Raw genomic sequence first — 16,064 nt, 5'->3', positions numbered from 1 at the left:
GGTGGCATGGGTGGTCTAGGGGCCTGGTCATGGCACCTGGCACAACTGGAGGAACTGCTTGGGGAAGAAAGGAGTTGGTAAAAGGTGGGTCCCACCTGGGTGGTCCACAGAAGGGCTGAGAGAGGGAGTGAGGGGTTAAGAGTCAGGCCCTGCTGCCATGCCACATGACTGTCCCCTGTCTGGGTTTCTGCCCCTGGGGGAGCTGAAACTGTATGAAAGGTCCCCAGGGGCACCCAGTCTAATAAATCCAATAAGGATAGTTGCTCTGCTTCATGTGTCCCAACCCCCTAATTCCCTAGAGTCTGTCTTTTCTACTTTCTGGGGTGACTGAGGACTTGAACACTGAAACTGAAGATTCTGGCCACAGGAGCCTCTTCCAGGTTGAGTATAGGTTCAGACAACTCTACAAGCCCTAGCTCTTCTTCCTCAGACTCTGGAGCCACACCCTCACCCCTCACTCCCACTCCCCTGTCAAGACTGAAGGGTCAGGTTCCAGCCCTCCTCTCTCAGACCTAGAATCCAGGCCCCAGCCTCCTCTCTCAGACCTAGAATCCAGGCCCCAGCCTCCTCCCTCAGACCTAGAGTCCAGGCCCCAGCCTCCTCTCTCAGACCTAGAATCCAGGCCCCAGCCTCCTCTCTCAGATCTAGAATCCAGGCCTCAGCCTCCTCCCTCAGACCTAGAATCCAGGCCCCAGCCTCCTCCCTCAGACCTAGAATCCAGGCCCCAGCCTCCTCCCTCAGACCTAGAATCCAGGCCCCAGCCTCCTCCCTCAGACCTAGAGTCCAGGCCCCAGCCTCCTCCCTCAGACCTAGAGTCCAGGCCCCAGCCTCCTCTCTCAGACCTAGAGTCCAGGCCCCAGCCTCCTCCCTCAGACCTAGAGTCCAGATCCTAGTCCCTCTTCTTCAGGGCTAGAGCCTATACTGAAGCTTTTCTCCCACATCCCTAGGAGTTCAGCCTTTCTACCTGAAACTACACACCCAGGCTCTCCTCCCTCAGACTCTAAGAATCCAGACCAAGCCCACCTCTTCCAAACCCTCAAACACTCCTTCTTCAGACTCAAGAGTCCACCCTGCCCCCACCTCCAGTATTTCTTCTAAGCCTCTGAACCTCAGAATCCAGTAATCCAGCTAGGGTGCTTCCAGCGTGGACTGCTCAGGACAGAAACCCAAGTTCTCTGTACTCCGTTGGCTCTATGAGATCCAGATTTTGAAGTAAGGACTTTGTAACCCAGTCTCGGATCCGTAGCGAAACAAATCTACCTTCGGCCTGTTGAAGACAGCCCCCAACCCCTCCTTCCTAAAGGCCTCCCTCTCCCGCCCCTTGTCCCCTTAAAATACCCAGTTCCCTATGGCAACAGGCGCCTGCGACAGGTGCGAGTGTTATTTACGGGTCGAGCCCAAAATAGCCAGTGGGGTGAGGGGGTGGGCGGATGGGGCGAGGCAGGGAGCGAGCGCAGCAGGTCCGGAGGGCTGACTGGGTGGAGGCAAGCAAAGCCGGACGCTTCGGAGGCATCGCGGAGCTGGGGCCGGCGCAGCGCAGAGGCAGGAGAGCTCAAGGGACCCGTGCCTGGGAGACCCGGGAGCGCAGGACCCTGAGCTGAGTCTGGAACGATCCTGGTCGAGCAGGCCTTGGGAGCCCGGGGGAGGGGGAGCCGAGTGTCTGTAGACAGACTTACTGAGAGTCCCTTTCCAAGTCCTGTGTCCCTCCCCAGGGTATTTTGCCCTGGTTTTCTGAGTGTGGACCACAGTGCCTTGGTCTGAGCCCTGTCCTGACTACAGGTTTTTCTCCTGGGCCCTCAAGAGTGTCCCTCGGTCTCTTTTTCTAGAGGCTGAAATCCTCCTTTCTCAAATTCTGAACCTGAAGAAACCCAAACTATCTCTCGAAAACACATGAAAGACCTCAGCTTCCCTCTTTGGGAAAACTCTGAGGCTAGTGGAGACCCCATCAGCAGCCTGTAGAGACTGGACAAGTTTTCCCTCCTTGGGCTCCTTAGTCTTCCTGTTGGGTTGGTAAACCTCAGAGTAGCCTAGCTTTTTCTCTAGGCCTCATCTGTGCCAAGTTCATGTGCACGAGCCCTGGTGGCATCCTTAGGCCAAGAATATAGTTTGTTTCTCTTCTCAGAGGCAGAGGCTTCCACTCTTGCATTTGGGGTTCAGCCTTTTCTCATTCCCAATCTAACTGACACAGAGCCCACTACTTCCTTTGAAAGTCCAGGCCCTGCTCTCCCGCCCCTCAGGTCCCTCTGCACAGGTCTTTCTGACTCCTTGAAGCTCACCTGAGCTCCAGCCGATCCTGTCATCATGATGTGGTCTAACTTCTTCATGCAAGAGGAAGACCGTCGTCGGACAGCTGTGGGCCGGCGTCGTGCCCAAGAACAGCAGAATCTCGGCCTGAGTCCAGAGCGAGAGGGAAAGATCAAGCTGGGCTTGCTGGTGGCTATCGTGGGTGCCACTCTGGCTGTGCTGGCTGTGGGCACCGAGTTCTGGGTGGAACTCAATACATACAAGACTAATGGCAGCGCCGTCTGTGAGGCCGTCCATTTGGGGCTGTGGAAGGTGTGCACCAAGCGACTGTGGCAGGCGGATGTGCCCGCGGGCAGGGAGACCTGTGGCCCAGCTGAGCTGCCAGGAGGTGAGAGGCTGTGTTCTGAGCCCAGGCCTGTGTCCCACAGTCAGGGAGAAAGAAATTTTTGTCTGGGGAAACCTTGTTCTAGAAAAATGAAAGTCTTGCCCCCAAGAATGTTTGTGCCCAAATCAACCTGCGGTCACAGAAGCTGGAGAGAAAGGGAATGGGGAGAGTGGGAGATGCAGGCATAGCTCAGATCCCTAATTAGCTAAAGAAACTTGTTTCTTAAAGTTTCTCTTCTAGCTATGGCCTGTGCCCCAGACCAGCCTGTACCCCTAGAGACAGCCTGTGCTTCCAGACCCAGCTGGTACCCTCAGAACAGCCTGTATACACCCCCGCCAACCCGTATCCCCTAGAACTGCCTGAATTCCCCACCAGACAGTCATGCACCCACAGACAGCCTGTGCCCTTAACTAGAAGCCTGGAGGCATCCCACATTCCCTCTCTGTGTGCCTCTGTGGAGACAGACCACCCTACGCCCACCCGGAAGTAAAAAAAAAAAAATCTGTGCTGATTCACTGTTTTCCGATACAATCAAACAAAGTTCTTACCAGACGCCTTCCACAGTTCTACATGCTCTTTGTACCTCCTTAGCAATGTTTATTTCCAGTCCCTCTGGCTTCAACATGGTCCGAGCAGACATCGCAACACTTCTCCCTTGCTCTACAGACACTCCACGCCCTTTATTTCCACACGACGGTTCCCTTGTTCTCAGCTGTACCTCTCACTCCGACAAAACATGCTGTGCCCTTTGCTTAGTGGGATATCCTACACTCCCCGGGAACTGGACATCCATCAAACCCACTTTGGTTAATATTTGCTTGATGAGATCTCTACCATGCAGCTCCCCAACATGTACTTAGTACTCTCAGGACCTCTCTGGGGTCTGGATAGATTTCCTCATTCCTCAACCCCAACTCTTTCAGGTGTGATATGGAACACAAAACAGGATGTTCTAAGCCTTTGATAGCCAAGGGGATGCCAGGTTCTGCCTGTGGCTTGAACTACTTGTCTGTCCTGATCAGCTATCTTAAACAGTTCCCTTCTGCTGTTCCTCACTATTTGTGACTTCAACCAAGATGATTCCAAACCTTTGCAAAATGGAATGTCCATGGAATGCTAATTGGGCCTGGTGGTACAACTCTGCAACCATAGCTGTTGGTGCAACTCTGTAACCATAGCTGGTGGTGCAACTCTGTAACCATAGCTGGTGGTGCAACTCTGTAACCATAGGTATTCAGAAGGCTGAGGCAGGACAGCAGGTTCAAGGGCAGCCTCCGGTGCAGAGGGAGTTCAGAAATAGCCTGGGCAACTCTGTGAGATCCTTTCTCAAAAATCAAAACCAGAGCTGGGGGCATATTTCAGTAGTAGAGCACCTGCCCAAAACCCCTCAGAGAGGGGCTGGGGTGTGGCTCTGTGGTAGAGCACCTGCCTAGAGCCTCCCATTAAGGGGCTGGAGTGTGGCTCAGAGCACCTGTCGAGAGCTTCCCAGTGAGGACTGGAGCGTAGCTTATACAGTGGAGAAAATAAGGAGCAAGAACTCTTTTTTAAAAAATAATTTTATTGGATATTCTCTGTATTTACATTTCAAATGTTATTCCCTTTCCCCTCCCATCTCCCCTCCCCCTCCACTTGTTTCCATGAAGTTGCTGCCTCTTCCAATCACCCTTTCCACCTCAGTGCCTTGGCATTTCCTTACACTGGGAAATCGTGACTTTACTGGACCAAAGGCCTCTTCTCCCATTGATGCCAGACAATGCCATTCTCTGCTATATATGCAACTGGAGCCATGGGTCTCTCCATGTGTGTTCAGTGGTTGGTGTTTTAGTCCCTGGGAGTTCTGGGGGGTTTGGTTGGTTGATATGGTGTTCTTCCCATGGGGTTGCAAACCCTTTCAGCTCCTTCAGTCCTTTCTCTAGTTTCTCCATTGGGGTCCCTGTATTCAGTCCGATGGTTAGCTGCAAGCGTTCTCCTCTGTATCAGTATGGCTCTGGTAGAACCTCTGAGGAGGCATCCATATCAGGTTCTTGCCAGTAAACACTTCTTGGCATCAACAATAGTGCTTGGGTTTGGTGGCTGCATATGGGGTGATCCCCAGGTGAGTCAGTCTCTGAATGATCTTTTCTTCAGTGCCTAGGAGCAAGAACTCTTAACTCCCAATCTATGACTTGGGCTAACTCTTTGGCTCTGACTCTTGGGTGTCTCTGTTCCTAAGAGGTATGCTTTACTGAATGTCAGTAGTGCTTATGAAGATCTCAGAAGCCCTAATCTTTGGAAGAGACTGCCCTCTGCCACTTCACTGTGTGCTTCCCTTCCTGTCCCCTCTACTTGTCAGGAAGGACTCACCACTGAGCATGCTGACACACACCAGGAGTAAGAAGCAGAAGACCAGGAATACAAAGCCAGCTCTGCTGCATAGTGAGTTGTAGGCTAGCCTAGACTATATAATACCTCAGAAACAAAACAAGAGGACTTCATCTTTTTTCCAAGGCCATTACCAGCTCCCCATTATTAGACGTTATCAGAGAACCTATTTTGGACACCACTGTCTCTAAGAAATAACTCCCCTTAAAATTGAAAAGAAAGTCATTGTGTCCCTTGGCTGTCAGAGGGAGAGACTCACCGTGTCATTTCCTAAGTGAGTTTGCCCTATCCTCTGGGGGACATGAAAATAAAATCTTGTTACTAGCAGCCAAATGAGATGGAAGACATCACACACAGCCCCAGAAGGGATTCCATAGTTCTCTCATGGATATAGACTATATCCCCTCCTAGTGGCTGCAAAGAGCATCTTTCTTCCACAGGAAGTGCCCTTTCTTGGTGTTGTAGGACAGACTGCTCTATACACTTGCAGCTGCCCTGGCCTAGAAACTACAAGCCTGTCTTCCCTGAGCTGGTACCAGGTGTTCCCCATACTATCACTTGACATGGATTTAGCATTTCTACTTTGCCAAACTGTCTGCTTCCTTTCCAATGTTCTCTACCAGTATGGTTCTGCACCCCCCTTTTCTGTACCTCAGTTCCCCCATACATAAAATAAAATAATATTTTAGGAGCCAGAATGTAGGTAATTGGCAGAGTGCTTGTCCTGAGTCTGATCCCAGCACCACAGAAAGACACATGGTGGTGCACACCTGTAATCCTAGCACTTGGGAGGTGGAGACAGGAGGGTCAAAGGTTCAAGGCTATCCTTAGCTTCATAGCAAGTTCAAAGTAAGCTTAGGATACATAAAACTCTGTCTTAGGAGGTTAAAGCATTCTGTTTGTTAAGTTTAAGCTTTCTCATATCTATTAGCAAAGGTATTTAGTGAATCTTACATATGTTTACATAAAGAATACAGTCTGCTTCTGCAAGGTCCTTTATATGCTCTACTTTACATTTTTTCTTTTTTAAAATATATTTTTAAAGATTTATTTATTTGTTTGTTTAATGTATATGAATACACTGTAGCTGTTTTTAGACACACCAGAAGAAGGCATCAGATCCCATCACAAATGGTTATGAGCCACCATGTGGGTGCTGGGAATTGAACTCAGGACCTCTGGGAGAGCAGTCAGTGCTCTTAACCTCTGAGCCATCTCTCCAGGCCCCACCCCCATTTTTTTTCTTTTTAAAAATAAGGTCTCATGTAGCTCTTGTTGGCACCACATCTCCTTATTTTAAAAAATAATTTCCTAGTGTATGCATGGCGGTACACACCTTTAGTTCCGGCACTTGGGAAGCAGAACTCCAGAAGCTGGACATTCTCTGTGAATTCGACACCAGTTCAGGATAGCCAGAGATACATGGGGAGGCCCTGTCTCAAAACAAGCAAACAAAAATAGGACAAAACCCTTTCCTAATTCAGTTCTCTGATGTGTTTGACATTGTATCCATGGACAAATGTTTGCACTTGGAAATTTCTAGAGAGAATTTGAGTTTATAACATGTGTTTTGATTTGGAGGGAAAAAAGGTATCATGAAAATAGTCTTTACTGTTTTCAATGTCATTTTTCTTGCTCAACACTGTGATTTCCAAACCTCTTTCATTCGCTTTATGCTTTTGTAGTTTGTGGAGACTTTATGCTGTAAAGATGTCTGTTAGAGTATCTGTCTCCACTGTCTATTGCCCAAGAGATGGATACAAGATTAATCCCTACTCCAGCTCAGTAAACAATGGCACAGAGGACAAACATATCCATAGTCCTGTGTGTGTGTTTTCTTCTTATAATATTCAGAAGTAAAATTATTGTGCCACAGGGCATATATACTCAGACTGTGTCACTTAGTGGTAGAGATGTGTTCTGAAAGATGCATGTGAAGGGCATTGTGCTGAGAATCGAAGTGTGTACTTATGTAAATAGATTATGATGGCTACTATGTGACAAAACCTTGCCTTACTTGATTTCTACTTTTGAATTATGTGTGTATGTGGGGATGATGTGTGCCTGTGTGTGCAGGTATCCAGAGTCCAGAAAAGGGCATTAAATTCTCCAGTACCGAGCTGCTGTTGTAAGTCACCTCATATGGCATCAGGCCCTAACTCGGGTCCTCAGCAGGGGTGGTATGTGCTCTTAACCACGGAGCTGTCGACCCAGCTGCAAGGTGACATATCTTACTGTACCTCAGTTACACACGAAGCCCACTGCTGACTGAACCATTGCTGCTGTACACCTGGACTTCATTTTTAAGTATGTCAGAGCCCTTCCCAAAAAGACTAGTGACAGTTTACACTCCCAGCTGCATCCTCTTATCTCTCCAGTGCTTGATACTGCCCTTTCAATTGATCTGAAGTGGCTGATTTAAGTTGTGTTTCTCTGACTCCTGCTGCAGCAGTCTCTCTTCATGTACCTGCGAACTATCCAGCCTTTCCCTTCTGTGAATAACTATTCATAGCCTTTGCCCGTTTTTCAATACAGTTACTTCTCTCCCCCCTTGCTAATCTGCAGGAGCCCTTTGTATACAGAGCGCAGGAGAAGAATCTTTCCCAAGTCTCTTAGCCTCCTAGTACTGCCTCTTGGTGTCCTTTGTTGAATAAAATGATAACTCATTTTCAGATTCACATGAAGAGTCAGGAGAGAGATTATCAACTCCTTTAAAAAGGAAGAGTTGGAGGGCCAGAGAGGCTAATGGTTCCCTTGTGTCAAAGACTTAGATCAAAGGGCTTGAGGTTAAAACCTCAATCTGCAGACACCAGTGATGTGTATTTATACCTCAGTATCATTTTCCACCTTTGTACATTCAACTTATTTCCCTCTCACAGGAGGTCTTCTACCATGTGGATTCCAAGGACTGAACTCAGGTCAGCAGGCTTAGCAACAGGCATCCTTATCAAGTATGCTGAACTATCTTGCCAGCCTGGTTTTTCTCCTCTCCTCTATGTGTCAGCCATGTTGATACTTTATTTTTAGTTCACCGTAGTGTCTGGGAAAGATCCAGCCTTGAGCTTACACAAAGCATCATGTCATTACCTCCCCATCTTTTCCTTGCACCCCACAGAAGCAAACTGCACCTACTTCAAATTCTTCACCACGGGGGAAAATGCACACATCTTCCAGCGAACCACCAAGAAAGGTAAGGACATCTCATATTGTGACAAGGAAGGCTGGGGGTAGGATGGCTGCTCTGAAGGGTGTGACAGCACTGTGCTCAGGATGAGCTCAGCTTCTGAGGATGTCCCACAGTTGGAAGGCGATGGTGGGTTAAGAACATGAAAAACGATGGTCAGAGCTTGTGTCTAGCCGACTGGCCATTAACTCTGCCTGTGCCATGTGGCTTGGGCAAATCATACTTCCTTTCTGTAGTGAGCATTATAAGGACATTCTATGCACTAAGCCCAGCACCCAAAGTCTGTTAGCACAATTCTAGCCCTTGCTACAAACCTGCAAGACTTGGACTTCAGCTTCATCATCCAGGGGAGAAAACAAATCAGACATGGCTGAGAGAATTACTTTGCTTTTCCCACAAAAGGACAGAAGCAAGATCCCAATCCAAATAAGTCTCAGTCTACAAAATGGTACATGAAAAGTGAAAATGTTACATGTGTACACTGACCCATACGATGACCTCTAGGCATGAGTGACAGCCTCGTACACAGAAGGTGGCTGGTGTAATGGGAGGAGATGTATTTTTAATTTTAGCTGAAGTGAACTTAAAATGATGTCTGGTAAATATTACTGTACTCAATAATGCAACTCTGAGGACTTTGTCCTTTCTACCCTAAACCCAGCTTCTTGAACATCACTCTAGAGCCCCAGTGCCTCCACAAAGAAACTGGAGTCATTCTTTTGTTTGCTTGTTTTGTTTTAAATAAGAATTTAATGAGGCAGAGCAGCTAAGCATGTGAGTCCTGGCGCATACTAGTGTCCCTTACCTTTTACATTCCTTTCTCCTGTGAGCTGGGTCAGGTCATTGTGCACCTCTAGTAAAATTATGTGGACCACCTACTATGTGCACCACACTGGATACTTCTAATCCTGATTTTCCAGAGCCTAAGAATGACAGGGGTGTAGGACCTTACTAGGATTTCCCAGCTGGAGAATAGTTGGAGAGAATTACAACCTAGATGGTTGAAAGATAATTAATCACCTTTACCTCTGTTCTCTTCATCTTCATCATCTGTAATCCAGTGATGGCCAAGGGATCAGTAGCAGCTGGTTACTCCAGTATCCCTGACCTTGTCCCTTTTTGCTCTCACTTGAGCCAAGTAACTAAGTGACTGTAGGATTTGAAGTCTTCTGTCTTTCTGGTTTGTTCTTGTGGAGCCATGCTGTCTATTCTCTGTCCCTATACTCTCTGCCTCTTCCTTGGCCCCTCCTTGCAGAGGTAAACCTGGCAGCTGCCGTGATAGCTGTGCTGGGCCTAATGGCCATGGCCTTGGGCTGCCTCTGTGTCATCATGGTGCTCAGTAAAGGTGCAGAGTTCCTGCTCCGCTTGGGAGCTGTCTGCTTTGGCCTCTCAGGTGAGGGCTGAGTGTGTGGGGGCCAAGGACATTGCATGCTGGGAGGTGGGGTCTCTACACAATGCTGCATGCTGGGAGGTGGGATTCTACACATTGTTCATGCTAGAAAGTGGGATTCCACATACAGTTTGCTTGGAGGTGGGAAGAGCCTATTGCATGCTGGGAGCTGTATCTCCGCACACCCTTTCAGGGATTGCTACCAACTGTTGCATGTTGGCAGTTAGGATCCCCACACATATTTGAGTGTCGAACAGTGGGAGCTTCACAGAATGTTGCATGCTGGGAAGTAGAATCCTCAAGCATGTTGGGAATGAGGAGAAACCCAAGGGTTCTAGTATATTCAAAAGTGGAAGAATTCCAAGGAGTTTTCTGGCAGGTTTATTTAGATTTAAATGCTATTTTAGATTTAGAGCTGGGAGTGCCAAGAATCATTACACACTGAGAATGAGGTCTCCACTCTGCTGGGGGAGAGGAGAGGGCAGTTCAAGGACCGTTCTAGGCTCAAATATGGAATTACAAATCCTTTGTTGGTAGAGGTATAGTCTGTCTCCAGATATTACTTGGACATGGGGTTGCCAAAGATGTTTTCATGTCAGTGGAGAAAGGGGTTACTCTCCAAGTACTGCTGCATGCTGGGAGTTGGAGCAAATTCAATTCAAATTGAAAAGCTAGGAACATTCTAAGCATTGTTGTTGCATGACATTTGCATTCTTGCCACGTGTTCTTTTAGAGTGTATAGTAGGAGCTTCACACAGGACTTTGAGCACTATTGCATGCTGGGAGTCAAGGAAACTCATGGGCTGAGTAGGTCTGAAGATGAAAGAGTCTCCAGCCATTCAGACGGTGTTTTAGGGTTTTATTGCTGTAAAGAGTCACTATAACCAAGACAACTCTTATAAAGAAAATATTTAATTCAAAGACTCAGTCCATTATCATCATGGCAGAAAGCATGGCAGCCTCCAGGCAGACATTGTGCAGGAGGAGCCAAGAGCTCTACATCTTGATCTAAAGGCAGCCAAGAGGAAACTCTTCTGCACTCGTCAGAGCCTGAGCTTAGGAGACTTCAAAGCCCGCCCCTACAGTGACACACTTCCTCTAACAAGGTCACATCTCCTCCAAAAGATAAGGCCACATCGCCTAAAACTGCAACTTCCTATGGCTAAGTATTCAAACTCATGAACCTATGGGGGCCAAATGTATTCAAACCATCACAGAAGATTTCTAGTCTTTGAGTTTTAGACTCGGAATGTGCAGGGACTGTGTTGTATTCTTGTAGCTGAAGATCCAGAAAAAAAAAAAAAAGCCAATGTAGACTTCAGTAATAACGAAGACTTTAGTCTACATCTAGCTCAAAGCATTACAGCGAGTGGACTAGCTAAAGGTCACTTTTAAAAAATGTTTTATTTTGTGTGTATTGGTGTTTTGCCTGCATGTGTGCCTGAGTGTCGATGATGGGGTTGAACCCTGATTCTCTGGAAGAGCAGCCAGTGCAGTTAATGTATGTATGTATGAATGTATGTATGTATGAATGCTTTTTTTGCATGTTTTCCATTCTTGAGGAGGTCAGAAAAGGGCATTAGATTCCCAGAAACTGGAGTTACAGATGTATGGAGTTGCCATCTAAGTTCTGGGAACCTGGCTGAGTTCTCTGCACAAGCAACAAGTGCTCTAACCACTAAGCAGCCTGTCCAGTCCAAAAGGTTGCTAGTTATTTTGTTAAAAAGAGTACTGAAGTTCAGAAAAGTCAAGTGACACAACCACTATTGGCAGCAGGGGGAATTTTTTAAAAAATGTGTTCACAGATTTACAGTCATGCATGTATACACAAACACATTTCCATGTGATGGTATTCTTATCCTCTACCCAATATCCTCTCTTATTCCTCTCCTGCCAAACCCCTCTTTCCAACAAGTCCCTCTTCTACATTTATGGCTGTTTTTTGTTCCCTGTTGCATTTAATTAGGGTTGCCTACATGGGTAGAGGGTTATTTACTTTTTTAAAAATAAGATTTGTTTATTTTACTGTTGCTGTCTTCAGACACACCAGAAGAAGGCATCGGATTCCATTGCATATGGTTGTGAGCCACCATGTGTTGCTGGGAATTGAACTTAGGACCTCTGGCAGAGCAGTCAGTGCTCTAAACCTCTGAACCATCTCTCCAACTCCAAGGGTTATTTACTTAACCAAAGGCAACTCACCAGTGATTACATCACTGAGGAATGTATCTCCCCTTGGCCAGAAACCATTAATTGTCTATATCTTCCTCTTCCATGATATACTGATGGTGGACCAGTCTCCTTATATCTTGCGTAGATAGTTACCCAGAGGCAAGGGTTGATGCTAAGCTTTCTTGACCCCGTTTTCACTGAGTTTTGGGACCTTTGTTCCTGTGAGATCTTTGTAGGGTTAGAGCTGCTAGGGTAGAAATGAATGCTTAGCTGGAGACCATGTGTCTTATGCCCTACCTAGGGTGCTAGGTGTGTTCATAATTTGTGGCATGTCATTGGGAAATTCCTTTTTATTATGTAGTGCTTTGTTGTTGGACCAGATGCAGAGATTAGAAAAATTGTTAATTATGTAAGCTTTACTTCTTTATTCCTTGTATGCTTGTGAGCACTTTCTGTGTTCAATGAGACACTAGAGCCACAAGACTAAAAGTGAAGATGCCGCTCTTCACTTTGGCTGCTCATAACTAATAATTACATTCGGCTGCTATTGAGATGGGGGTGGATATGAAAGCCACACTGTCATGACAGTGCATGGCAAAGAAACTCCCCAGGAAGGTGACATTTAAGCTGCTTCTCAAAGGATTGGAGTTACCCAGAGTATGGTAACAAGAGTTGAGGTGTCAATGGGTGATGTCAGGATGGTGACTGTGTCAGTGTTAGTGATGATGTGGTGCTGAGGATGGTGATTATGATGGGGTTGATGGTAATGATGTTGTGATGGTGGTGGTAGGTGATAGAGATGGTGGAGATGACAGTAAAAGTGATGATGGTGTTGGTGGTTATAGGGTAGTGATGGTTGGGATGGAAACCATGGAGTCAATAGGTTGTGATGACAGTGGTGATGATAACGGTGGTGACTCTAGGAATGATGGTGGTAGATGTTAACGTCTATGTGGTAGTTGTGATGGTTATGGTGTCATTGCATCATTAGTGAATAGATGTTGTTGTCTTAAGGTTTCTATTACTGTGATGAACAGCACATGCGTGGAGACGAAAGGATTCTTTCATGTCATGCTTCTAAGTAAGTCTTTTACTAAGGAGAGTCAAAGCAGGAACTGAAGCAGGGCTGGACCCAGGAGGCAGGAACTGATATCAAGGCCATGGAAGAACATTATTCACTGGCTTGCTCCCCTTGGCTTACTCAGCCTACTTTAAAAAAGTCTCACCCAGGAATGCTGATTTCCAAAGCAGCTGCCAGATTTGACATTCACACCAACAGTGAACATGGTTCCCCATTCCCCACATCCCTGCCTGCATTTGCTGTCGTTTGTTTTCTTATATCCATAACTGACCTGGAATTTACTAGCCCCCAGGCTAGCCTTGATAAGGCAATCCTCCTACCTTAGTACTGGGATTATAGGCGTGCACAATCATTCCTGACTCTCCCTACTTAACACATTTTTTTTGGAGGTGCTAGAAAGATTGCTTAATGGTTAAAAACATTTGCTCATAACTGCCTGGAACTCCAACTCCAGAAGATCTGCTGCTCTCTTCTGACCACTGTGGGGATTACACTCACATAACACACATACACATGCGCACACACAAGTCTGAATGTTAAGTACAGATGTAATATTTCTAGCCCCCCATTTATGGAATAAGGATGACTGTTGAATGACTGAGGAAAAGCCTGAAAGGACCCTCAGTTCCTTGGTTAAGGACGGACGGGTGACAGTCTCAACCCTGAACTGGAGCTAAGAGCCTCACTCTCTTCTTCTGCACAGGCCTGCTGCTCTTTGTCAGCCTGGAGGTGTTTCGGCATTCCGTGAGAGCCCTGCTGCAGGGAGGCAACCCTGAGACCCCTCCAGCTCCACGCCTGGCCTATGAGTATTCCTGGTCCCTAGGCTGTGGTGTGGGCGCTGGTCTAATCCTGCTGCTGGCGGGAGTCTGTTTCCTCCTACTCACTCTGCCTTCCTGGCCCTGGAGGTCACTGTGCCCCAAGGGGGGTGGCCCAACTGCCTAGAGTGCTGACCTGCTTTCTGAAGGCATCTGCCAACCCTGCCTGTTTCCAGCTTTCTCCTCGAGACTTTGCATCTCTCATCTAAAGAAACTGTTTTCCCCCTGGTTGGGGGTTGCTCATTTCACAAAATGTCTTGGTCCCTCATCTTCTCTCTGTAAATAATGCTTTTGAGGGTGAGGGGATGGCTCAGTAAGTAAAGTGCTTGCTGAGCAAGCTGAGGACTTGGAGTTTGAGTCCCCAGAACCCACTTAAAAGCCAGCACTGAAATTCCAATTTGGGAAGGCAAGATTGGAAGGCAACGTTGGGAACTTCAAGATTAGAGGAACCTTGGAGCTCACGGACAGGCTAACGAATGAGGTCAGGTTCAGTGAGAGACCCTGTCTCAAAAAATAAGGCAGAAGCAACAAGGAAGATGCCTAATGCTAAACTCTGTCTTGCACACACACACACACACACACATGCACACACACACACACACACACACTTTCTTTTTCGTGGTAGATGAATTTGGGTTGCTTAAGGTAGGATGTGAAGAGGCTATATGCAAATGGAGCTCTCTGGGGAATCTTCTGGACCTGATGGAGAATTGGGTGTGAGCTGGTGAAAGGGCTGGGGTCCCAAACGGATTTGGGAGCTATCTTTGTCCAATCTGTGCTGTTCTACTCAAAGGAGAGACATCCTACAACTGTCTGATGGGACAAGGAAGAGCCCGAGTTCAACATCACTGTCATCTGACTTGGGATTAAAGGTTTGAAGATGTGACAACCTTAATTTGGATCCTGTCTGTGGTGGGGCACATGCTTTCTAGGTGGAGCAGGGAAGCCCTGTCCTCTCCACTCACTGACCACATGCTACTATCTGCCCTAATGCTGTTCACATGCCCCCACAGTTGGCAGACCCGAACCTGGAAAAGGAAATGGTGCAGAACAGACACTGCCACAGTGACTGAAGTACAGGCACCCGGGACCCTCAGACTCACAACGCGACCTGGTTTAGTTAGTTTGGTGTGTGAGTGTTCGTGTCTACACACATTTGCATTCATATTCACTGTATAAAAAGCTAGGTTTCATACACAATTTTTTAGATTTATTGACTTTTATTTTGTATGTATTTTGACTGCATGTCTGTGCACCTCTTGCATGCTTGGTGCCATCAGAGGTCAGAAGAGGTTGTCACAACTCCTGAGACTACTGCCATATGAGAGGAAATCAAACACCGGTTCTCTGCAAGAGTAACCAGTGCTCTTAACCTCTGAGCCATCTCTCCAGCCCATAACAAGATCTCCTAGGTGCTGAGCCGTATCTGCAGTCCCTCAGATGACATTGTATACAAATGTACTTGGACCACTTCTGCATCGTCTCCCTGATCCACTCATCCACTATTCCCTCTTCTGCTTTGTTTTCCTTTTTAAATTTGAGACATATTCTCACGATGTAGCCAGGTTGATATCCTGAGTACTAAGATTACAGGCATGTGTTAACCCATCCAGCTCCAAAGATGGCTTTGTTTGTTTTGAGGCAGGACGTTACTTTGAAGTCCTGCCTTGCCAAGGCTGGTTGCACACTTGGATGATCTTCCTGCCTCAGAGATGTGTGTGGCTCTAGTGACCAGGGAGTTACAGAGGTAATCACATCAAAGCAAGGTCACCACAACTGGCTCCAATTCAGGCCATCTAGTGGAAAGGAGAGATTGGTACCCAGAGACAGGTGCTCACAGAGGGAAGACAGCATGGAGGGTCACAGGGACACAGCCATCTGGACACTAAAGAGGAAGCCCCAAGTGGGTCCTAGCCTGAAGCCTCAAAAGGAAGGAACGGGGATGCTCAGCCTATATTTTATACTTAAAGCATCCAGAACCATAAGGCGACAGGTTTGTTGTCCAAGCACCTAGCAGTGATTTGTGACAACATACCCAGCAGGTGAATCCAGACTTTGGCACCCAAGAATATGGTTGTTTCTAGAATAGAAACTGAAAACTGTGAAGAGGAGGGGCCATCAAGATGGCTCAGAGGGTAAAGTCACTTGCTGCTAAGGTTGAGGACACCAGTTCTATCCCCAGGACCTACATGGTGGAAGGAGAGGACAGGCTTCAGGAAGTTGTTCTCTGACCTCCACATGTGCACCCTGAATTGTGCACATCTACACACAAATATGTTCTCTGACCTAGACACATGCACTATGACATGTGCATACAGGTACACAATAACATGTAATTAAACATGTGAAGGTAGAGAATTGAAACTCCAGAACCCATGTACAAAGTTGGGCCTGGTGGTCCAGGTCTATCATCCCCACACTGGGGAGGCAGA

General features: G+C 47.1%; 1 protein-coding gene across 1 annotated transcript; it reads left to right on the top strand.

The window, feature by feature from the left end:
- Positions 1-1,440: 1,440 nt before the first annotated feature.
- Positions 1,441-14,730, top strand: CACNG6 (calcium voltage-gated channel auxiliary subunit gamma 6). Its single transcript, XM_080941955.1, has 4 exons — positions 1,441-2,632; positions 8,106-8,180; positions 9,430-9,567; positions 13,521-14,730. Exons 1-4 carry the CDS (start codon positions 2,302-2,304, stop codon positions 13,757-13,759), a joined length of 783 nt encoding a protein of 260 aa, XP_080798081.1. The 5' UTR covers positions 1,441-2,301; the 3' UTR covers positions 13,760-14,730.
- Positions 14,731-16,064: the final 1,334 nt, after the last annotated feature.

Source organism: Micromys minutus (assembly GCF_963924665.1).
Source record: "Micromys minutus genome assembly, chromosome: 30".
In the NCBI taxonomy this organism is placed as follows: Eukaryota; Metazoa; Chordata; class Mammalia; order Rodentia; family Muridae; genus Micromys; species Micromys minutus.
Note: the sequence above shows the minus strand (reverse complement) of the source record. Positions and strands in the feature narration are given on the sequence as shown.

Excerpts from the sequence above, each read along its gene's own strand:
- CACNG6 (XM_080941955.1), top strand. The coding sequence starts at position 2,302 with ATGATGTGGTCTAACTTCTTCATGCAAGAGGAAGACCGTCGTCGGACA. Across the intron at positions 8,181-9,429 it reads CCAGCGAACCACCAAGAAAG|AGGTAAACCTGGCAGCTGCC; the intron begins GTAAGGACATCT and ends CCCTCCTTGCAG. Across the intron at positions 9,568-13,520 it reads TGTCTGCTTTGGCCTCTCAG|GCCTGCTGCTCTTTGTCAGC; the intron begins GTGAGGGCTGAG and ends TCTTCTGCACAG.